At 36.0% G+C, this 25,085-nt stretch overlaps 1 protein-coding gene across 3 annotated transcripts in view; it reads left to right on the forward strand.

Annotated features, from left to right (window-relative positions):
• The window catches only part of KIF6 (kinesin family member 6), a 147,645-nt gene that overhangs the window by 8,187 nt on the left and 114,373 nt on the right, over positions 1-25,085 (forward strand). For all 3 annotated transcript variants that reach the window (XM_021392999.1, XM_021393000.1, XM_021392998.1), the window contains exons 4-6: positions 2,212-2,359; positions 9,622-9,731; positions 18,754-18,883. In XM_021392999.1, coding sequence (XP_021248674.1) covers positions 2,212-2,359; positions 9,622-9,731; positions 18,754-18,883 — 388 coding nt within the window. The remainder of the gene's footprint in view (positions 1-2,211; positions 2,360-9,621; positions 9,732-18,753; positions 18,884-25,085) is intronic.

A 25,085-nucleotide genomic window follows, 5' to 3' on the forward strand; every position in this document is an offset into this window, starting at 1 on the left:
TGGTTGTAGTTCCTTTTAACATGTTTTCATTTTTTTCTCTGTCATCCTACTATAATGGATTAAAATAAGCAATTTGGCATCTGCTCAGGCCTTTAAATAATAATTTGGGGAACCATTGCATCTCTTGCGGTGCCAGACCAGCAGTTATCTATACGTGTTGTTTTTTTATCTTATGCATTGGTTGTTTGCCCCTTTTTATTTATAAACAAAATGCACAAGAATAATTTATCATTTCTTTTTCTTTATACAAAATGAGTCGATCTTTAAGCATAGTAAACCAAATCTGGAGTAGATTCTGCTTCTGATACGTTTCACCATGAAAGTAATTCCTTCTTGATTATTTTAAGTTTTCAGTATTTTTTATTATTATTCATATATGTTCTTCATATTTTCTTCACATCTTTTGTCAGGAGGTACTGGAATTTTGATAGAAAAATTTCAAGTCTAGAGAAAGTCTTTTAAATGATGGCTGCTGAAGGGAAAGAGAAAAGCCTGGCACTCCCTAATGTGATTTCTTTATCATATACACGGTTGTGACTTCTGGTTTGGTTGGCCATGTTGTTATGGTTTTGTGATTTTTGCTGTCGGTATTCCACATCATTACATCATGTAAAGCACGGGCAGTTAAAGAGTTAATTCCCTGGTTACTGCAAACTGCCTTTTTTGGTGTGGCCCTCCGAGGGGGAGGGGAGGAGGTGCATGGCCCCAGGGGTCTTTGCATTGGAGGGGGTGGTGAAGCCGCCTGGGAGACGCGGGGTCTGTTTCTTCCTGCCCTGCGGAGAAAGCACGTGGTCCTCCTGCAGTTTACTGTGTAAGATTTTCAGCCTGTAAACTCTCTGTTATAATTCTACTAGCCTAATTTTTGATATATTTAGTAAAATTAGTTGTTTCTCCTCAGATTGGTGCCGCTGTTTTTGTGTTAGATCTGCCTACGAGTCCCCTGCTTTACCCCTTTTCCCTTTGTTTCCCCAGGGTGCGGGTCCGCGGCTTCCCTGCCGCTTTAGCCGGCCAGCCCCTATCCGCCGACAATTTTTTTTTTCTCCTTTCCTCTTTTCTCTCCTTTTTTTTTTTTTTTTTTTCCTTCCGGGCCTGTCCCCCTTGTCACGGACGCAGACCCTTAGATAATACCGTGACACATGTGAATATTACAGTCAGGAACAGATTTCAAAAATGATTAGAATTATAAATTATTTAACAAAATTTTTGTTTGTTTTCAGGCAAGTGAAAATTCAAAATAATTATGTCCTCTATCATTTTTATCTCATGGTTTATAGCTAGCCAGAGTGAAGTACAGGATGTTAGAGCACTTAAAATACTTTTCAAGGTCAGGGCAGTTTACAACAATTAACAAGAAATGGATTTAGAAATGTAGAGAATTTTTCTTATTTTTTTTTTATCTCTTGAGACAGAGCTGTACAAGGGAAACAAATATTCATCAGCTATGAATATCAATAGAAATTTTAACATAGTATACACGAGGTTTTAATATCAAGGGAAAAATGAATTTTTTCATTTATATTTCAGACATGAACTCATCAAAAGTATCCTACTTGGGAAAAATAGAAATCTCTCCTTAAATCAGTACAAGAAACTTTGCCATCTATTAATAAGAAAAAAAATTGCTGTATTATTCTGCCAAATTGCACCAACTTCTCATTAGTGGAAGCTAGATTAAAACAGTTTGGGAGTTCTTTTTTCTTTCTTTGGATTAAAAACCCACTCTTCTACAACAAAATCAGGACTAAAAGTCAGGATCCAATATACTATGTCATAACATGAAAATTTTGTCACATCAGCCATGGCTGATGATAATCACATCAGCTATAGTCTACTCCTACACATTTCCTTCTGAGTGTACTGCTGAACTACTGTTCTTAAGCCAGTCTCCTGTTCTTTTGTTTAATGGAAATCAGATAAATGTCAGTAGTTTGATTCTGTTAATATACAGGGGAAAATATTTTAGATAGGCTTTTGTTAGGCACTTTAGCAAATGTGAGGTGTGAAGAAAGATTATCATATCTGAATGTCATTTCAGGCTGTGTAAATTCTATTGAATCTGAAATAAATATGTTGAACTGTGATTCTTTATTACTGAATACAGCTGCTGTGTATTTAAGAATTACTGTTAACTGCATTTTGGTTCTATAAAAAATTGATCATAGAAAACATGCTGTAGATATTAACTATCTCTTCTTTTTTAATTTTCTACAGTGCTTTGGCAGGATATAATGGTACTATCTTTGCATATGGTCAGACAGGTAGTGGCAAAACATTTACAATCACAGGAGGAGCTGAACGTTATAGTGACCGAGGCATCATTCCCAGGACGCTGTCTTACATTTTTGATCAATTGCAGAAGGTATGGGAGATTGTTTTCTGCATTTGTTGGTTCTCTTTTTTAAATGGCTGATGTACAAATACTTAGTTATTTTTTGAAGGACTACTATTATAATATTGTTAAAAGAAGCCCTAAAATTAGTAGTTCAGAAATGCAGAAGAAAACGTGTAACTTGACATGAAGTGTTATAGAATAAAGAGCTGCTAGTAATGTTGGCTACCTGCTTTGTTGCAGTAGAATAAAACAATAGATATCAATGGATGTTGCTTTTTTTTTTTTAAACCATGCTATTTTACAGTTGTTGCTATATACATTCAGATCCCATGGTCAGTTCTACTTGTCTTATCTTCACTGCTTCACCCTGGGTTTTTCATTGTTTGCATTGAATCACATTCAAAAATTGCTTTGATTTCTATGAAACAGTAAACCAACAATATTGTATTAAAGATAGACCATTTTTTTCACTCTTCATAAGTTACATAATTTCTTTGTGTTTGATTGATACTAAAGAAAGTACACTTCTTAAAATATTCAGCTATTAATTCAACACATTTGCATGTTTGTATTTAATGTAATAATTCATCAGCTATAATACGTTGCTTGTATGATATGCTTTTATGTGTTTGTGATATTACTAATAAAAGTCTGATTCACTCAGTATAATTGAATAGAAAGTGGCCATATGTGAGGCTGATTTCTTAATAGAATTAGATGTGTATAACATATTAACAAATTATGCAAATTGTAAAAATGTCATGAATGTTTATTATTATTATTGCTGTTACTCATTTTTCCTAATGCACTCTTTTCAAAATGAAAAAATTCTTTGGTCTGCATTTAAAAAAGAATCAGAATGTAAAGACAAGTTAACATTGGCTAGAAAAACACTTTGGAAAGTAATAAATTATATTCTGAAAACCAATTTTGTATGTGCTTTATGCTAGAATGGTCAACTCCTAGTGGAGAAATAGTCACTCCACCTGTATAAATACCGATTTCACTTCACCAAAAAAAATTCAGCAGTACTAAGTACAAGAAATATTTGTATTTCTTTCTCTGTTCCTTTTTTTTCCCCTCATCTTACAATATTTTTGAGTTTTATAGTCCTCTCCCAGTAATTTCTTATTTCTTTTCATTGTTTTTAATACTCCACAGAAGATTTTCCTACCACCCGTCTGCTCTGTGAAATTGTTGTCTGAATTTGACATAGCTGCTTAGGTAAAACACGTGACTCTAGTGTGGTAATTAAGCTAATCCTAGGAGCTATAAACTTACTTTTTGATGAATCTGTAAACTAAAAATGAAGGTTATAAATGCTCAATTTCAACAACTCTAGCTCTAGCCCTGCAGAAGTTGGGATGGAAATGAAATACCCTCAAAATAGTTTTGTGATTACACAAATCAAAATGCCCTACAAAAATCGTGTCATTGTTGCACTTACAAATTAATTAAGCCAATTTAGACACCATTGTAACCCACTGAATTTGAAATCTTGCACTCTTCTTCTTTGGATCTAAAAATCTGTGTTATTACCCAAAGGAAAAGCCATTGTACCTAGCAGAAGGAAAATGTGGGAGGCGAAACCTGACAACAATTTAGCTTTAAGTTCTTCTGGATTTACTGTGCCCCAGAAATGACAAGTGAAACTTAATTTAGCAGCTTCTTTATTTATTTTATGTACGGAAAACATGGTATCAAACTTAATGTTTGACAGAAGGTAGTAATGACATTTAAAATACTACAAGTATACTCTAATGTCTCAACAGTTAAGAGCAATGAAAAAAACCCAAATAAGTACAAATGATTAATAAAAAAACTAGTCTTAACACTCTTCTGAAATATTGGTTATTATGCATCTGCATAAATTTTCCTAGAAGCTCCAAAACTCTCCCCAACTGATGCTACCAGAACTCAAAAAAAAAAAAAAAAAAAAAAAAAATCTAATTAAATAGTGAAGATTTTTAAGTTAGGCATTATCAATTTTATGTTTGAAAGAATTCTATATTTGGTCTTCTAGCTGACCTTCAGCCTACAGGTTGGAAGGAAAGCATAAGTAACATGTCCCATTTTTGTCATATGCAAGGGAACTGTGAAAATCAATAACTAGTTGATGGCATTCCAGATTTAAAAACCTTTTTCTGAAAGTACATACGTGTGTGTTTTACTTATAAAAAAAATACTATAGAATAACTTCATTTTTATGCAAAGAAATGAGTGAATAACTGATCTGCCATCAGTAAGCAAACTTTTGATTGTTCATTATGTTTAAAATACATTTTGTTTTATTTTATCCTCTGTAGCAGTGACATGAGCAAACACAGTCAGCTGTGCTTCTGCAATCATAGGGGACAAGAATGAAAAGAGGAGATGTGTTTTCTGTCTGGTGTAATACGTATTTTTTCTCTACATTTACTCCACCAGGACTGTTACTAATTTAAGATTAATCTTCACATTTTAACAAAGCTATTTAATTAAATATTTAAGTATTATTTGAAGTTATCATTGATCTTTGTACTGTAGATTTAAACTCTATAATTCACCTAATACAGGCATCCAATTGTTACAAATAAGGATGTATTTCTCAGCCACATAAATATGTCTTGAGTAAGGGTTATAAATGTTGAGTAGATACCCTTCACTCTATCAAAGCATGGTTTTAGCATGTACATTCGTACAGCATGTTGCAAGTGCATAAAAGTTTGCTCTTCTGTGAATGGAAATGAAAAAAAACATGTGGTCATGTTGCCTTACATCTTATGCTGCACTTGCCTGACCTCATGTGAGTAATTGCTTTTGTTGTAGAAAGGGAGGAGGGTGATCAGGAATTGCCAGCTACATATAATGTCAACTCAGCAACATCCTTGTCCAATGATGCTTATGTAATTAAATATATATACAGGATGAAAAATACTTTTTTTTTTGCCTTGTTTTCAGTACATGCTCCTGGCAAAAATAAAAGTGTTTCTGTTTTCATTTTCAGACTGTTTTTTGGATTAAAAGCACTATTTATCTGTGATCCTAGTGGTATTTGTCTGCCTATTTCCAGATCTTTGCACTTGCTTTGTACATTTTCTTTCTTGGTGCTTCTTAAAGCACTTCTCTTAGTGTTTTATCTTGACACCTGCTTCTGTTTTAATATCTTTCCTTTGCTTCATTTATTTATATCTATAACTGTGCTTTGGAAAGTGCTGACACTTTAATATCAACTTATTTTTGTTTATTGTTCTGAAATTCTCTGATTTGTAGAGCTTCCTGTTTGAGCAGTTCCTTAATACATTTTCCCAACCATTTGTATTGTATCTTTTTGAACAGCATCTGATCAGAAATACTAATCTGTCAATATAAATAAAAAAGACTCACATGGGAAATAACTATTCAGTGAAAATGAAAGGTTTATATCTCAAGATAGTTTGCAAAATGGCTTCTGTAGATTGGATTATAAAATTGCTACTATGTGTTTGATATGAGTCCTTGTTTTGTCCACTGAAAAGAAGCACCTGAATTTCTTTTATTTTGGAAATCTTAGTCCATTATGTCAAGGTTTATGCAGTTTGGTTTTGGCATTGGGGCAGAAGAACATTATTACTGCAAAAGCTAGTTGTGTTAAGTTATACACTGATAATATATTATATAGAAAAAATGAGGAATACGGAGAACAGCTAGAATCATTCTTTGATCACGGAGCGGTTTACTCAGCACCAGGTCTGAGGTCTGCTGGTGGGTCTGTCCTGTCTCAAAGGGGAAAACGCATCCTTGCCCAGGAGCTGGCAGGGCTTATAGAGAGGCTTTAAACTAGGGGGGAAGGGGATAAAACCAGCCCTGCAAGAGGTGTGCCTAGGCGGGCATCAGGATTTGGGGTGAGGCAAGGGGCTCAGCTGAAGTGCGTCTATGCCAGTGCCCGCAGCATGAGCAACAAACAGGAGGAGCTGGAAGCCTTTGTGCAGCAGGCAAACTATGACTTAGTTGCCATTACGGAAACATGGTGGGATTGCTCCCATGACTGGAGTGCTGCGATGGATGGCTACAAGCTCTTCAGAAAGGATAGGCAAGGAAGGAGGGGTGGTGGCGTGGCTCTCTATGTTAGAGACTGTTTTGATGTTATTGAACTTGCAGCTGGGGAAGACAACGTTGAATCTCTGTGGGTTAGGATCAAAGGAAAGGCTGACAAGGCAGACATCCTGGTGGGGGTCTGTTATAGACCACCTAACCAGGATGAAGAGACAGATGAGGCGTTCTGTAAACAGCTGGCTGAAGTTGTGCAATCGCCTGCCCTTGTCCTCATGGGGGACTTCAACTTCCCTGATATATGCTGGGAATACAACATGGCGCAGAAGAAGCAGTCTAGGAGGTTTCCAGAGTGTATGGAAGATAACTTCCTTCTGCAGCTGGTGAGAGAACCTACCAGGGGAGGTGCCCTGCTAGACCTGCTGTTTACAAACAGGGAAGGTCTGGTGGGAGATGTGGAAGTTGGGGGCTGCCTTGGACAGAGCGACCATGAAATGGTAGAGTTCTCAATTCTTGGTGGAACCAGGAGAGGGGACAGCAAAACGGCTACCTTGGAGTTTCGGAGGGCAGACTTTGAATTTCAGGAGGCTGGTAGGGAGGGTCCCTTGGGATTCGGTCCTGGAGAGTAAAGGGGTCCAGGAAGGGTGGTTGCTCCTCAAGAAGGAAGTCCTGAAGGCACAGGAACAGGCTGTCCCCCTGAGCCGCAAGATGAGCCGGTGGGGAAGGAGACCGGCGTGGAGGAACAGGGAGCTTTTCCTGAGGATCCAGGAGAAAAAGAGAATCTACATCCTGTGGAAGAAGGGACAGGCAACTCGGGAAGAGTACAAAGAGGTTGCCAGGATGTGCAGGGAGAAAATTAGAAAATCGAGCTGGCAAAGGCCCAGCTCGAATTAAGCTTGGCTGCTGGGATTAAAGGGAACAAGAAACTCTTTTACAAATATATTAACAGTAAGAGGAGGACCAGGGAGAATCTCCATTCTTTACTGGACGCGGCTGGGAATGTGACCACTGAGGACAATGAAGAGGCTGAGGTTCTCAATGCCTTTTTTACGTCTGTCTTTAAAAGCTAGACCAGTTGTCCTCAGAACACTCTACTCTCTGACCTGGAAGTCTCGGATGGGGAGCGAAACAAATCCCCCATGATTCAGGAGGAAACGGTCAGAGACCTACTACTCCACCTGGACTGCCACAAGTCCATGGGGCCGGACGAGATCCACCCGAGAGTACTGAGGGAGCTGGCGGAAGAGATAGCCAAGCTGCTTTCCATCATCTATTGGCGTTCCTGGTCAACTGGAGAGGTCCCAGAAGACTGGAGACTTGCCAGTGTGACTCCCATCTACAAGAAGGGTCGTAAGGAGGATCCGGGGAACTACAGGCCTGTCGACCTCAGTGCCAGGGAAGGTTATGGAGCAGATTGTCCTGAGGGAGATCACGCAGCATTTGCAGGACAACCAGGGGATCAGGCCCAGCCAGCATGGGTTTGTGAAGGGCAGGTCCTGCTTGACCAACCTGATCTCTTTCTATGATCAAGTGACCCGTCTGGTGGATGAGGGAAAGGCTGTTGATGTGGTCTACCTAGACTTCAGCAAAGCCTTTGACACTGTCTCCCACAGTATTCTCCTGGAGAAACTGGCAGCCTGTGGCTTGGACAGGTACACTCTTTGCTGGGTAAGGAGCTGGCTGGAGGGCCGGGCCCAGACAGTGGTGGTGAATACAGTTAAATGCAGCTGGCGACCGGTCACGAGTGGTGTTCCCCAGGGGTCAGTGCTGGGGCCTGTCCTCTTCAATATCTTTATTGATGACCTGAATGAGGGTATTGAGAGCACCCTCAGTAAGTTTGCAGACGACACCAAGCTGGCAGGAAGTGTCGATCTGCCTGGGGGTAGAGAGGCCCTACAGAGAGACCTGAACAGGCTGGATCTCTGGGCTGAAGCCAATTGGTTGAGATTCAACAAGACCAAGTGGCGGGTCCTGCACTTTGGCTGCAAGAACCCCAGGCAACACTACAGGCTTGGGGCAGAGTGGCTGGAAGGTTGCGTGGAGGAAATGGACCTGGGGGTATTGGTCAATGCTCGGCTGAGCATGAGCCAGCAGTGTGCCCAGGTGGCCAAGAAGGCCAATGGCAATCCTGGCTTATATCAGAAATAGTGTTGCCAGTAGGAGCAGGAAAGTCATTGTCCCTCTGTACTCAGCCCTGGTGAGGCCCCACCTCGAGTACTGTGTCCAGTTTTGGGCCCCTCACTGCAAAAAAGACATTGAAGCCCTGGAGCGTATTCAGAGGAGGGCAACGAAGCTGATGAGGGGTCTGGAGCACAGGGTTTATGAGGAGCAGCTGAGGGAGCTGGGATTGTTCAGTCTGGAGAAGAGGAGGCTCGGGGGGACCTTATCGCTCTCTATAACTACCTGAAGGGAGGTTGTAGTGAGCTGGGGGTCGGCCTCTTCTCTCTTGTAACTAGTGACAGGACGAGGGGGAATGGCCTCAAGTTGCACCAGGGGAGATTTAGGCTGGACATTAGGAAATACTACTTTTCTGAAAGAGTGGTCAGGTGCTGGAATGGGCTGCCCAGGGAGGTGGTGGAGTCACCGCCCCTGGAGGTGTTCAAGAAACGTTTAGATATAGCGTTGAGAGACATGGTTTAGTGGGGTTATTGGTGACAGATGGATGGTTGGACTAGGTCTTGTAGGTCTTTTCCAACCTAGCTAATTCTATGATTCTAAGTACAGTGTTTAAGTGTTATGATAAAGAGAGTAGAAAGCAGTATGTCACAGAAGTTTCTAAATGAACTAAATCTTCATCTTTTTTTTGTTTTTCCTTCTTTTAATTGTCTTTTTCTTCATAATATGAGGGCTTACCTCTGTAATAACACTTTTTTTTTGGTCATAGGAGTAAAAAGTGGCATACTGCGTGGTTCTGTAAGCAGGCTACTGTGTTCAAAGTGTATACAGACTTTCTTAGGTATATGGAACCACTAAATATAAAAAGGAAAAACAAACTCAACTTTCTTCTAATCATGGGCATAGTAGAGTTTGGTGTGTTTTTATTTTCATTTATGTTTTAAATTTCTCCCTTTTTCTACTTTAGATTTTATGCATGTGCTTATAGAAAACATAGAAGTATCCCTAACTGAAAATATAAACCATACCCAGGAAAATAAAAAGAGAGAGTGAAAAAGAAACATCGAAGTTGTAGCAATAAATTTGTCCTCTAACCTCACTTGTATTTGTAGTTCTTCCTTTTCCCCACTGTTATTTTGTTGTTTTTTTTTTTTCTTATCTAGGATAACAGCAAAGTCTACACAACTCATGTTTCCTACTTAGAAATCTACAATGAATGTGGTTATGATCTGTTGGACCCAAGACATGAAGCTTCCAGATTAGAAGATTTGCCGTAAGTAATAAAAATACAGAGAATAGACAAGAAAAACAGAAATCACTGTGTCATGGTTTTATGATTTTCAGTTATTGGTACTCCACATCATAATATCATGTAATGAATGTACCTGGTTCTCAGAAGAGAAGGACTACTACATTCCCCACGGTACTTTGCTCCTCTGTTACCATTTTCCAGCCAGAGGGAAAAGATAAAAGCTCGCAGTATAAAAACTTGCAGATCACGAGACCTCGTCCCTTTTTCCGCTGTCTCTCGTCTTGGCAGCACCTCGCTCTCCAGCCGTCTTATCGTCGGTAGTAGAGTAAGGCCTACCTTGATTTTGGGACATTCTCTCTCTCTGTATTGGATTTATCAGCTTAAATTGTAATTATTGTGTGTTGTACTATAGTGTGTTGTTTTGCATTCCGATATCTTATTTAGTAAATCAGTTTGTTTCTCCTCAGATTGTTGCCGCTGTTCTTTGCTCTCAGGGCCATCTCTCTACCCTTTTCCCCTTTCCCCTTTTCCCGGGACGTGGGCCCTTGGGTCCCCCGTCCCCTTTGTCACGGAATCGGGCCTAACGCCTGTAAACCATTGACACACTGTCAGATATCATGTATATGTGATGCTAGCACTTACTAATACTTGGACAAGGATAGTAAAAGAAAAAAAAAAAAAGGTCTGTAGGTCATAAACATGAAAGTCTGGTGAGGTTAAAGACCGTGCACTTTACAGGAAATTCAAAACCTAATCTCTAAGTTTATTCTGAAAGAAGAGTTTATGACCTGTGTTATTCTTAAAATAACAAACAATAAATAGTTATAAGTGAGTCGTCTGCTTGGATTTGAAAATATCATGTGATAGTACTGGAAACCATTAAATTTCTCACTCAGCATGACAGCTGAAATGTGTAAATAGCAATTACATCACTGCTGATAAAAAGAAGGAAGTGTACTAAGAGCTGCCAATGGACCAATATCAGAAAATCATTTGAATTTTCTATCAAAATAGCTAATTACATTAGTAAAGTATTAAACCCATTTTAAATATTTTTTCTCAAAATATGTTCTGAAATTACTATATATAATTCTAGAATTACTGTAAGAATTACTATAAAATGTACCTTTAGTTTTCTACACAGTATGTGCTAACCAGGAACTATATCTGCAAAGTCTTTCAAGATTGATCTTTATAAGACAAACTAGTCTAGAGATAAGGAAGGAAGTAGACAAACTCAGAGTATGAGACTGGGCTGCAAGTTGGTCTCATAACTTCACTTTCTTCACATATAAAATCAGACCAAATTCCATTTCTTTATGAAACATTGATTCCATTTATCATGAATATACAAGAACTGCTCTGAAAATAATGCCTCCTACTTTATTATGTTGGCCAATATTCCATTTTGTTGCCATGTGACAGATAGCAGCAGAGGGGCGATCTGAAAAATGATATGAAGGTGTGTATGAAGCAAAGGTGTTTCACTGAATTCCTTAGTGAAGAAAAATGACACCCACTGGCATTCATCGACACTGAATGTTTATGGATGTTAGCACAGTGAGGTTGTGGGTGGTGCATTTCAGCAGTAGTAACAGTGAGGTAAAAGACAAGCCACATTTCAGATGGCCATGCACAGCTGTCACACCACAAAATGAAGAGTGTCTCAATCATTGCATTCACACAAAATCTGCAGGTTATGATCAGGGAACTGCATGCAGAGCTGAACATCAGCTTCAATGCATTGGAAATGATAGTGGCAATGTTGGAAGATTGCAAAGTTTGTGCCAGGTGGGTCCTGTGAATGCTCACAGAGGAACAAAAAGAACTGTATTTAAGTGTGTCAGGACCTATTGAACCAATATGAAGCTGAAAGTGACAGTTTCTTGGATCGTATCATCATCAGTGATGAGACATGGTGTCACCACTATGAGCCAGTGTCAAAACAACAGTCCATGGAATGGTAATACCTGAGTTCCCATTGAATAAAAAGTTTAATACACAGCCCTCAGCTGTCAAAATGTTGTATGCTGTCTTTTGGGATGGAAAAGGGCTTATCCTTCTGGATTTCCTGGAACTCGGACAAACCATCAGCTCTGACAGCTACATCATGACTCTGACTAAGCTGAAGGCTCAAACTTTCAAAGTCAGGCCAGAGAAGAAGAAAACCTTTATCTTGCAACACAGGCAAGACAGGCCCCATACCAGTTTGAATACCATGTACACATTGCTAATCTTGGCTGGACTGTCCTACCACAGTGACTGCATAGTCCAGGTTTGGTGCTTTCTCACTTTCATCTGTTTAGGCTGAGGAAGGATGGACTGGGCAACATTTTCCTAGCAACGTTGTTGTCTTAGCAGCTGTGAAACACTGGGTCACCTCCATCAAGTGCAGATTTTTATGAGCATGGCATGCAGGCTCTTATTCATCACGGATAAAAATGCGTAGCTAATGGTGATGACTATACTGAAAAAGAGTGTCTTGTAGCTGAGAATTTGCTCAATCAAATAGTGTTATTCTGCTCTTTGTATTGATTTTAGCTTCCCTGGAAATAAATAGGTGTTGCTTTTAGAGTGATATAGTATATAGCTATTACCATTTCAGTACATCAGTTGTCAAAAAGTAAGATTATTGTGTGATAAATATATACCTTCACCACTTATATTTAAGATTGTGTAAAATTATTCAGTTAGAAAGACATTTTTGGTTTTTTTTTAAGATAATATTTTAGGGGTTAATCTTTTAGAAATAAATAGTAAGAGTCTGAGCTAAAACAGGAGTAGAAATTGCATGGAAGTGTAACTACATGATCAGATATATTTTAGTTTCTTGGATACATTCTTGTAAATGGCAAAGTAAATAGTAGTTACGCAGACTTTAAAATATATTAAGTGTTTATTACCTGATATATATTTCATTTTTTTTTCTGAGAATTGTATGTGTTTAAGACCTTTTAGGATTTTACTGGTAGTAAGCAAAGTACAGAAGAATCTAATTTACTCAGGTTTGTTTGAAAGCATGTTTTTAGTGGGAATGTATTTTTAAAAACCCTTTTGTTTATTCTACTTTAAAGGGGTGATATTAAGCATAATTTCCTCTCGGATCATCAAGCTTTTAAGAATCATAAAAGGCCAAATTCAGTTTTTCTGTGGCTTTTTTAAGTATTAGCAGTCTGTGCTAATATTATCCCAACTATGTAAGATAGACAAAAAAAATATTGAAGAATTATATTATTTTAGAGGAGGAAACAAAGGATTAGTTAGTTTAGTAGGTATACAGAGTGCTTTGGAATGTTCTTGTTATCCATATTCTTGCAAAGACAGGGGATAGATGCCATTTGCTTCAAAGGTAGGTAATTCTGCCTAGTGAACTCTATGTTAATGATAATATTATTTATCAGTTCAGTGGAAGATATAAACACAGTGATGACGTTTGTGTAATAAAAGTAAGTTATAAAAATTGCACAACAGACTCATTGATTATATTTGAAAATCAAGGCATGAAAACTATTAATTTTTAAGGTAGAGTTGAATGACAAAAAAATTTTAAATTGCCCATTGCATTTAATCATTGCATGATTAGTTTTGGAATCCCAGTTCCTGATGTAAGTGTTCTGTGTGCAGCCATCTTTTGTATATTCACTAGACTATTAAAATAATTTCATGCTAACAATGCTAAATCATTAGAGTCTGCCAGAAGAGAAGAGGCTCTCATAAAAAATCACTGTTTTTCTGGAAATACATTCCTGACAAATGGGTGAATATAGGCTGCATATATTTCTATGTCTTTATGTATACATATATAGATATGTATCCTACCCATTCATGTACCTATTTAATGGTACCATGTACTGTCACTGAAAAGATGCTTTTTTGTTGTTGTTTTGTTTTGCTTTTTATTTTTCCTTGGAGCCGTGCAAACTCTGGATTCAAACTAATTTAAATACACAATATTCACTACATGTAGCAAGTTTGCATAATTTGAAAGAACTTCAAAAACCTCTAAGTCTGCAAAATACAAATCTCTTCATGAGTTGCACTGTGGCAATATTCTAAGTCTAAAAAAAGAAGAGATTTCATAGGTCAGACTCATTAACAAGCTTTATTGCAATCATGTTTCTAATAGGTACATAAATGAATTTGAGTTTTAAACCCCAGTAAATTTTTAGTTTCACAGAAAAAAAAAAGAAAAAAAAGTTTTCTAAACATTTAGTTATAATGATTTTACATGTAGTCCATAGAAGATACCTTTTGAAATACCCTAATGGTTAATATACAATATTCCTTAGTTTGCAACTGTAATTTGTTTTTCTTGTACAAGGTGATTTTTTAAAATTCTGTGACACTGTAGCTGAAACATAGTTTATTCAGATGCAGATTCAGTTGAAGTAACTTATTAAACTAAACTTTTGTATTCTAATATCAACAATTCAATTCCACGCTTATACAAGGAAATAGAAATTAAATTGTTTTCGATTTTGTAAAAGGCATTAAAATACTCTTATAAAATATAGCTGATGGAAGAGTATTTGAATTCTGACTGCCATCTCTTGTTTCTATAAATGATTAGCAGTTTTTGCCAGCGGCTTTGTTTTCTAACAAGTTCCCCATTACACAGTGTATTAGTGATTTATGTAGCTCTATGATACTGAATCAAACCAATTTCCGTTCAGTCATAACTCATCTGTATAAATTCTTCCTTCCTAACTGGTCTGTATTATTTGTTAAGAACTTCAGATTTTTCTGGCACTAAATAATAGCACAAAAATAAAGGCTGAGATTGTAGAACTATTAGTCATAGATTAAATCATATCAACTAAAAATTTACCTCTTTTTATTGTCCATATTATTGCAGGTGGCACTCTTGCATGTGAAGATAAAAACTAATGCTGGCTTAGCCTAAAGTATCAGTCTATTAGTCAATAGCTGAGGAGCTGCTTCACAAGATTGGACAGCAGCTAATGTAAACTGTCAGCCAGCAAATGTGTTTCCCCATTTGTGTGTCAAGATGCTTTAAAATGACGTTTGATACAGAAATGTACATGATTTAGTATGGTTTTGGTTAGCTCAAAAAAAACCCCACAAAAAAATACAACAACAAACAAACAAAACTGGCTAGTTTGTATTGTATCCTATTGAATCCTCTGAGAATCTATTCCTAACTTATGCTTCAGAAAGATGAAAGTTTTCTGAACTACATATTAATTTAACAGAATTCCATAAAACAGAAAGATTTTAAGCTATTAACCAATTAAATTATTCAAACACCAGTGCTGATATTATGTATTAGCAACATGCAGAACTGTTATGTTTCATGGAGTTGGTGTAAAATATTTTCACTTACTCTAAATTAACATCTTAAACAACTTCACATGAATTTGTACTCTTCGACTTCTTTTCTTGCCTCCATGGGCCTAAAGAGTTACTAAACTACTGACAAGTAAAGCTAAACCAACAAGTATAACAATCCTTGTGCTGCTTAACAGAAGAAAAAATAAAGAACACCCAAAACTATACAAAATCATAAAGGTTCAAGATAGAGTTTTCTACATATAGTGAAAATTATCTGTTTTACTCAATCTCCTTTTTGATACAAATGTGTAAAATGATGTCAGTTCACAGTACGTGTAATTATGTATTTATGTAAATTACATTATGTTGAAACATCTCAAAACCAATAGGTTAGGAAGAAGTCAGTGAATGCTTTCTGAGGTGACTTATCTACATCATCTGATGAGTGAATTAAATCAGGTCAGATTACTGCCGTCCAGATTCAGAATTTACTTTTAAATAAAATACTTTGGCATTCAACAAATATTTTATTAGGAATGATATTACTGCATTGGCCCATAAATTCTAACAGATATATTTCATTCATGCTTGAAGTATTAATCTCATATCTCAGTTCTGCTAACTTTTTCTGCACTGGGCCAGGAGGAGGTGAGAAAATGGCGGTTCTGCACCTTTCATCTTTTCTGCACCTCAGTAAAAAAGACCTGACAACAAGTCATGTAATAAGGTACCTGCTTAAATAAGAAAGAATAAGGAGAGGAATGTAGGCAGTGAGTACATTCCTTCAGATGCTGGGTGCCCTGATTTCATGCAGCTTTGAATGAACCAGAATGAATTTTCTTATGATACACTGCCCAGAGCAGAGCTCATCCTGTGCATTGAAAGAAGTTCTCCCTTCTGGTCTCTTGAGCTGTTACATTTATTATTGTCTGTATAGTCTCCTTCTCATGCTGAGGTAGTATCACTGTATTCTGCTAATTATAATAGTAAATGTTATATATCCTCGTATATAACTTACCTACATCATTGTGGTTCATTATTTTTAAATGTTTATCAAGTTTTGGATATTATTTTAGATAACCACTGTTCTAAGCCCCAAAGAGAGATACAGACATAGGAAATGTATTTTTAAAATTGTCATTTGTTTTCCAAAATCTTTTAATTTTTTTTTTGTTACACAAATTGATGAGATGCTATCAATTAACCAAAATAAACTTTAACATCAATATTTACTAGTAACAGGAATTTCATTGATGAAAATATTCCTTGTGTAAGGCTCTCTTGCATTAATGCCAACTCAGCTGATGCAGGAAATGGCCTGAGCTAATAATGGCGTAAAAAAAGCTGTTCACATCCTACAGATTTTCTAATCTGCTATGAATTCCATCCACTAGGCCAAATGGAAAAGATTCTTTGTTTATAAAGAAAATAAAATCTTGTCTCTGCCTTCTTTCCATCATAATGGATAACTTAACAGAGCTTTTCCACTCCAAGATCCAATCTAGGGCTATGAAATTTAAACATTTCATTAATATACAGAAAGCTCTATAAAATTCTATCACCATATTATACAGTAACTTTATAGCACAATAAAATAAATCATTTTATTTTCATTTTGGAAGTTGTCATTTTGAGAAAGTTTTAACAGATGCTTCTTAAGATGTACAAATTTGGACTTCCATCTGGAAATCCTCCTAATAGCAGGAAGGCTTTTGTATAGGAAGTTGTCAATGGCTTGTGATGTTCCTACTGTCTCCTTTTTGTTTTAATAATCCTCCAAGGCTTTTTGTCCAAGCAAATATCTTCGTTGGCTGGAAATTATTAGACAAACTGTAGTCTGATTAGAAGTTTTAAAACTATCCCAAATGTTCATATTAAAGCAACACTGTTTTCATGACTGTATTGGGGCTGTCTTATCCTAGAGCGTGAATAATAAGGCTATAAGCAAGCACCAATCATATTTGGGAAAACAATTATTATATCTACTAAAGAAACCACGTGTCTACTTTTATTTGTATTTTTCTCCTGAAAATAGGAAGTGTGTTGCAATATATTAAGCTTATGTCTGTATATCCACTCCAGTGTTTCAACCATCAAAGGATAAATGACTTCTGTAATACTTAAGAGTAATACTATGGATTACTCTTATATTCTTATGGATTCTTATATTCATTATATTCGTATTATTCTTATATTTATTATATTATTATATTATATTCTTATGGATTCTTATAGTATTCTTATGGAATACTGCTTGGCTGCATAATTTGTTTCTGCAAATTTTGTAAAAAAAAAAAAAAAAACAACAGAACAAAATCAAACCCTTATGTTTTTGAAGCAGTTTGGAGCAATTAATATGCAAGAAATAGCTAGAGATAAAAACTCAAGCCCTGTACTCCCTCTTGTGGTTAACCTCTAGGAATATGAAATATGTATGTATTTATATACTTATTTAGGTATATACAGAAACAAACTGTTGGCGTTTTGTTTTGTTTTGATGATTTTTTATTTGTTTTTTTTGTGTGTGTGTGTGTTTTTTTTCTGTTATACAGAAAAAAGTTCTTTTTAAACTTTTAAATAGTTCTATTTTCCTCCAGGTTGTCTCAGAATGTGTAATTCAGCTTGAAGGATGCATGTCATTCACCTTCATAATTTGTGTACCACACTTTTAACAAAGTCTTCACTCTGGGAGCTTTCCAAATTCAGTGATTCAACTACATGTCTTGTATTTTGGACACTATAGACTACACTGGCTTAGGAGACCCTAATGAGTACTCAATAAAGCCAATTAAGTTTAACTCTCACTTACATGATTAAAAGAAAAATTTCTGGTGTAAAAAAGATTGTTTAGAAAGCGAGAATGAGTTTCAGTGATGGTAAGTAGCTTTCCTGGAGCTTTTTCTATATCATAGAATCATTCGAGCTAGAAGGGACTCTTAAATATCACCTAGTCCAACTCCCCTGCAATGAACAGGGACACCTACAGCAAGATCAGGATGCTTACAGCTTGGCCCAGCCTGACCTTGAATGTCTCCAAGAATGGAGCATCTACCACATCTTCGTGGTTAATGCTTTTCCCTTTTAACTTCCTTCTTCTGAATTATAAGGCTTAAAGAGGTATAGCTAACAAAATTTCTAGCTTCAGAGGAAATAAATGAAAACATTGTTTTTATTTGTTTTGCTTTTAATGAAAAGAAAAAGAATCATTTACATTTTTAATTAGCAGTATTTGAAGAAGAATGAGAAGAGAAATAGTCTTGAAAAAATGGAGATTACTAGAATCAAATTGCCTACAGGTGTGCTGGTTCTGAAATATTCTATACCTATTTTTTCATCATGATTATGTTATATTTTATGCTTCATTAGTGCTTAATAACTGTGACAATGGCAGAAAGACCCCCTACTCATTATTTTTTTGTGATGATTCATTTTAACATCTTGTTCTTGAGATTTCATTCTATCTCACCAAAGAATAATTCCAAAGTTTTCTCTAATAGGCACAGCTTTTATGTTTTCTTTTTCTATGTGGACACTTATAATAAGGGAATAAAAAAGAGGTGGCAGAATAAAATAGAAATAAAATAAATAATTATTTCCTTTAATTTATGTCTTGGCTATTTGATGTTTTCAGTGTTTTGATTGTTTGGGGTTTTTGTATGTTACCTTCTAGTGCGATCAAAATGAAATTCTAGAACAAAGATAACTTTACAGTAATTCTATTTTTCTGTCCTTTTTTTTTTCTCCCATGTAGAAAAGTGACAATAATGGAAGACCCTGACCAGAACATTCACCTGAAAAACCTATCCCTTCAGCAAGCAAGCAATGAAGAGGAAGCCCTAAACCTGCTCTTCTTGGGAGACACTAACAGAATGATTGCTGAGGTAAAAACTACTGCTACAAATCTTAATTGACACCACAAGAACTATAGCATTTCTAAACGTCTCCTCAAAAGATTTATATTTTGGAAGTCCACAGAAATAAATGTATGAATTGTTTCTTTGGGAGTGTATTTCCACAGAGATGTTAAATAAGCATTTCTCTGATAATAGCTTTCACTTTGCTAAGAGCTCTGTTTTCCTTAGTGATTCTGAATGGTGGTCATTGATTGAATAATTTACTGCAATTAAAATAAGCAAAACAAAAATTTGTTTTTTCTTTTATTCAACAGACTGAATTTTGAAAATGACATAAATCAAAACTTGTACATGCTTATAGAAAACATAGTCTTACAAAGCATTGTAAGACTTTCCCACAGACATAATGTATTGCTTTGAAGCTGTTATAATAACAGTTAGCAGTCTTGTATTTTTTCCTTCTTTTTGCATTTACTATATGACTGTGTGGTGGTATGTGTAAAGAAACAAATGGTAGTGTGTAGCATATTCAAAGTATTTGCCAGTATGCAAAGACAATGGCATTTTTACTGATTCTGTAAAATTAAAGTGAAATGTTTCCATATCTAATCAATAAATCTGTAGGGCTATGTTCTTATCTTCATGTTTAGAAATGAGAAGTAAACTTTAAAATTGCATCACACAATATGGGCACCTGTAGCAGAAATGCTAAGTCACAGCTTGAAGCAGTGACTGAGCACCTGGTGGGAAGGCAGGGCCAACCCCGGGGATCTCAGCTGCAAGCAATGCACCTGAGTGACCGGAAGGGGTGGAGCAAGGATCCACCATTTTCCAGACCTCATTTAAGGGTAGGCAGTGGAGGGAAGGGTATCTTGTTGGAGATAACCTTGAGTACCTGAGGCCTACTGAAGGTAAGCAGCTTCTTTTCTTTATTTCTGTGCCTGCGGTTGTTGTGTTTGAGCAACTCCTCTCTTGCTGCAGCCTAGGACCTTGCTACTCTGCTGCTGTTGCTGTGCTTTCCATTGTGTTACAGCACTGTCAATGTGTTTTTAACATAGCGCAGCTAATTGTGTTTAAGAAATTGCTGCTTTTTTTTTTTTCCTTCTTCGACCAAAGGGATGGTAATAAACCAATGAGGAGCAAGAAATTTAGAGCATAGGTTTGAGTAAGTAGTTCTTTGTTCTTGCTGGCTGTCAGTACACACTCTGACACAGGTGGAGATATGTTTGAATGCAAAATATAAGTAGGCAATAGGCTGATCTCTTTTTTTTTTCTTCAGAAGTTGGAAAACCTGTGGATCGTACTGATAGAGAACTCGCTAACACAAGTGGCTTGGCTTAGCAACTGCTATGCTGTTTACACTTCTGCTGCAGCAAGATTTTTCTACTATTATCAATTATATACAGTAAAATTATTTTTTGGTATTGTTTAATTCAGAAGACTAACAAAAAATGTTCAGCAGCATGCTGAGAGAATACTTGCTTGGAGTAACTACCACTTGTTGCAGCAATGTACACTTTATTTAAATGCTATCATGATTTTAAAAGATTCTAATTAGGTGGCTTTCATTGTAGAAGCTTTACTCATGTAGTTATTTCAGAAATTGTTGCTTCGCAGCAGCAAAAGATATTTCAATTCAGAGAGTTTTCTAAGTGGTTTCTTTGGGTGAATGGCATAGTTTGTAATGTGACTTAAAAGAAGGATTGTTTTCAGAAATTAGAGATTAATGATGTGGTCTAGAAAAGAGGGCTTATGACATCAACCATAAGTTCTCTAGAGATTCATATTTTTAAACCTTAACTGAACTGTGATAGCATTTCCTGACCTTAGAAAAGATGAAGATCCTATTTAACTAAGCTTTAAAAGGCACAAGATAAATTAACGTAAATAGAAAGGTAAGTGGAAAAACTGTGCTTTATGTATCTTTAATGATGAGGAATTTAGGACTAAAATAACTGTCGTTAATTGAATGAGAAATTTGTGGCAGAATAACAGTCTCTAAAATTGCAGTCTAATATGTTTGCCCTGAGATAATCCTCCTTTGAAAAGTCATAGGTCTGTTTTGAAAATAAGAATGACTGATTTCTTAAATGCATCCACTAAAAGAGTCTAACTTGTGGTTTTATGGCTGCATTTTGCCCCTGTAATAACTCTAAAAATTTGATCATTATTTTAAAAATATTCTGTAGGGTACATTCATTCATTAAATGTCTGAACCCAAGAGAACATTTATGATGGAATACATCTTACCCGTACAAATTATATAGGTAATAAGAGGGGAGAAAATATAAATCTAGTCTAATTAGTGCAGAATTGTTTTTTATAGCCCAGTATGAGACCAGTACTTTGTTCCAGTTTGTATGTGTGCGACAGGCTGTGGAAATGAAAAAAGAAAAAAAGAAAAACGAAAGCCTGGATGCATAAACACTTCTTAATATGAAAATCTAAATAGGAATTTTTATCTTATATTTTGCCTGGGAGAAATGGGGAGAGAACAAACTCGGAAAACTGATTATTCTGTTGGCAACTCTTTCAACTGAATAAAATTTTTACTCATTCATTTGTTCGATTCCTATAAAGCACAGTGTCTTGTAACATTTGAAGGCATAAGAATTTCAGCAATAATTTACTGAAAAAAACCTGAATTTATTTCTTATATTTTCCCTTTTAAGCCAACTGTATGATTTAGATAGCTCAGATATAAGCAAACGAGGAATTACAAAAGCTAACTTGCATATATGACTCTGGTGGTAGAGACAGCATCTAAAAAAGTTCATTTACTTTTCAGTAATGTTCACAAATATTTTATTTTTGTATACATATATTATTAATATGCCTTCAGTTTAAGTGTTCTTTTCTAATTTCTTGAAACTGGAAGCTCTTGTTATCACTGTCCTTGAAAGTAATAGAACCTCTGTGATCTAATTATTTCCTAGTTCATTTTAGTATTTCCCTTAAAACAGCTGAATAAGGTAGAGACAGTAGTATTCCATAGGCATGTGTGAATTTCAAAACTTAAAAATCTTTTTGTGAGATTGACACTTTTGAACACTACAGTTGCAGGTATGTTTAGCATTTGTTTTTTCTCTAATGGAGAATCATTTCATTTTATTGTGGAAGGAAATGTTTTACTCCATGGTTTTATAACTATAATACTCCATTGTTTAAATTTGGAAGAAAGCGCCTACTGCACAGTATTTGTTCCTTCATTTAAAATATTTAAAGTACTCATGGGATAAGCTTCAAGTTTTTGGCAATGTCTAAATATTTTTTTAAATGAATAATTAAACTTTAAAACATTTAAAGATAGTTATGGGGACTGATTTGTGAATTGGACTCATTTATTTTATTTTTTACTGTTCATTAGTATTCTCAGGAGCATGTTTAGGGAGCCACTGATAGTGTTTGTATTCATTGCTTTCCAGAGGAAATATGAAAAACAGAATCTGAACACATGAACATACCAGATTTAGTGACGCTTTTGCTATGAAAGTGCATTATCCAAGTTAGAGCTTTATTCTAGAATGAATTAGAATTTTCTGCTTTCCTAGATTACTCATTGGTATCAGTTGCTAAGTCGTTTCCACTCTCACAAACCTGCTGCATAGCAACATTAGCAGCAAATGGCATCACCATTTCAGCACAGGTGCTTTCACTTCAGTATGTGGTAAAACAATTACTGTGTCATACATATTGCTTTGAGTAGTCCTTAAAATGCTTTGGGATTTATATGGATGAAAGGCATTGTATAATGTAAACTTTAATAATATTCTCACTGGGAAATAATAACTACTTAAAAAAGCTACCTCAGTTACCATGTTCTAAATGGGAAACTGCACTTGTTGCAATTATGCAAAGGTGAGACATAGAGCGTTGGTTTTCAAAATCAGGGAAGTCAGGTAACATTTACTTTAACCTTTATATTTCCACAGCAATAAATTAGCAAATGCAGCCATGCTGAGCATACCTAGATAGTCACAAAAAGCCCCTTCACTTGAACTGTATCAATTAAAAAGGGAACTAAAGAAGTACTAAGATCTCAATTGTCTACCAAGTATGAAGACAGGAACCTCCTATTCTTGAGTTTACAAATTCTTCCGTGTAGTACATTTCTGTAGAAACCTGAAGAGTTTTTATTAGTTGGACAGAGATACTCTTTGCTTTCCAACACAAGAATCTCTGCTCCTTCCACCTTGCAATTTGTACTCTGCTATGAACCAGCAGTGTGAACATTAGACTATTCTAAGGATGAATTTCAACCAGAAAAACAGACAGCTTTAAACTGCTTTATTATCATTCTTGTAGTATGCAGAAGCTCTTTTCTTACCATCTGGACTGTAAGATAACTAAAGCTGTCGGGATTCCTTTACTCAGAAATCCATCTGATAGTATCTAGAGACCAGAGAAAGTCTGTTTGATATCTGCCTTGGATGTTATCAGTGCTTTCTCTTTCTACTAGCCCTTGTTCAAAAACATGAAAATAAAAAGGAGTGCGGAGAAAAATAAAAACTTGTACCTTTTCACTGAGACATTCTCTCAAGAAAATGGGACTATCCCCATAAATGAAGGAATTAGCCTTCCTTCATTTGTGCCTTGGTTATTCACTAATTCACTCATACAAGGAAATCATATTCTTTCAATGATCTAAAAAGCTTGATTCAAAGGAGATTCCATTGAAGCGATAGTAATCATCCAAGCTGGGGTAGTTTGTGATGTGGGCTGAATGATTGCATTTATCTCCTGTGAGATCTTTTTGTCCCAGCTGTCCTGAACTCTTCTGTATTTTCCCTGAGCGTATTTGGCAGCAATAATCAATACATTATTCTTCCAGATAGTAGCAGCTTACATTGGTCTAATGCTTGTTTCCATATAGCCTTTCATATACTTTTTCTATTTAAGTAACTTTCTCCTTCCTAGGGATTCAGTTATTGAGAACCCTATTAAGGCCAGTACCCTCATGTTTCTTACTATTCTTTGAAGCTAGTATTACAATTCTCTTTAGTACAACAGATAAAAGATTGGGAAATAAATAAATTCGTGCATTGGAAGGAGCTTCTGTATTACTTTATGGGTTTAAGGTAGATAATAATTCAAGTAAGATGGATTACTTGGGCTGCAACAACTTCTGGACATCTCATGAGATGTTATACCTTGACAGAAACATCCAAATTGGATGCTTTTTGCAATATGGCTGTGCAGTAGGTTTTCACTTAATTAGAAACATCTTTCTTGTAACTGCTGTATGAATAGATGTAATGATTTAAGTCACAAAGCTTCTATACATTTTATTTAATTTCAGCAGATGCAGGTATGCCCTGGTCCTGTTGAAAAGAAGACTAGGTTCCACGTCTTTGAAATCTCTCTTGTATATATTTTCCATCATCAAGCCAAACACCGTTGCTTTACAACAATGCGATCTTGAAAAATATGTTACTGAATTCTTCTTTTACCATGCCACTATTGGGCAGCAACGGATGACCTGGTATTACTTCCTTTGTATTTTTTTCATGGGTATCAAAAAGACTCTGAAGTCTGCTTATGTGGTTTATGATGTCACATAGTTCATGGAAAAAATTATTTCTTTATTAGTAACTGCAGCTCATCTGTTATTCTATATATAGCCTTTACAATAGCAACCATCTGCTGAAAGCCAGTCCATTCCTTTCTTTTTTTTTCCCCCTTCATCACATCAAATTAGCATGAGTATGATTTCATATACATATGTTTGGAATACTGCTAACAAAGCCAAAATGAACTCCAAAAGCCACTGAAGGAACCTTTTAGTAAATTCGGAGACACTGTCCAGAAGATCTTGTTTGGTTTTGTTTTCAGTTTTCAAATTTCCTGAACAGCTGAATCATGATAGTCAGAAATTGCATATATGATGTTTAAAAAAAAAGTGGCCTTTTGTTTTGGACTGAAAATATTGACATTTCTGTTGCTTTGTGTGTCTCATCTACTCATATAGTAAAAGATCACACTGTGGTAAAGTAACAGTGTTTGCTCTGATATTGGAAGTATATACAAGAGAGATTTTTGAGGACATGCAGCCCACTCTCTTTGTTGACATGCCCAGGGCACGCCTGAGTCTGCTGAAATTGAATAAACTTTGAACTGTTTAAATTTCTATTGCCTTACTCTTCCTGCAAGAGTTCTACTCATTTCCTTTATATGAGAACTGCAAAGTGGAGATAGAAACAAATTGTAAAAATGTCTATCAGTGTACTGA

This window comes from Numida meleagris, chromosome 3 (assembly GCF_002078875.1).
Source record: "Numida meleagris isolate 19003 breed g44 Domestic line chromosome 3, NumMel1.0, whole genome shotgun sequence".
In the NCBI taxonomy this organism is placed as follows: Eukaryota; Metazoa; Chordata; class Aves; order Galliformes; family Numididae; genus Numida; species Numida meleagris.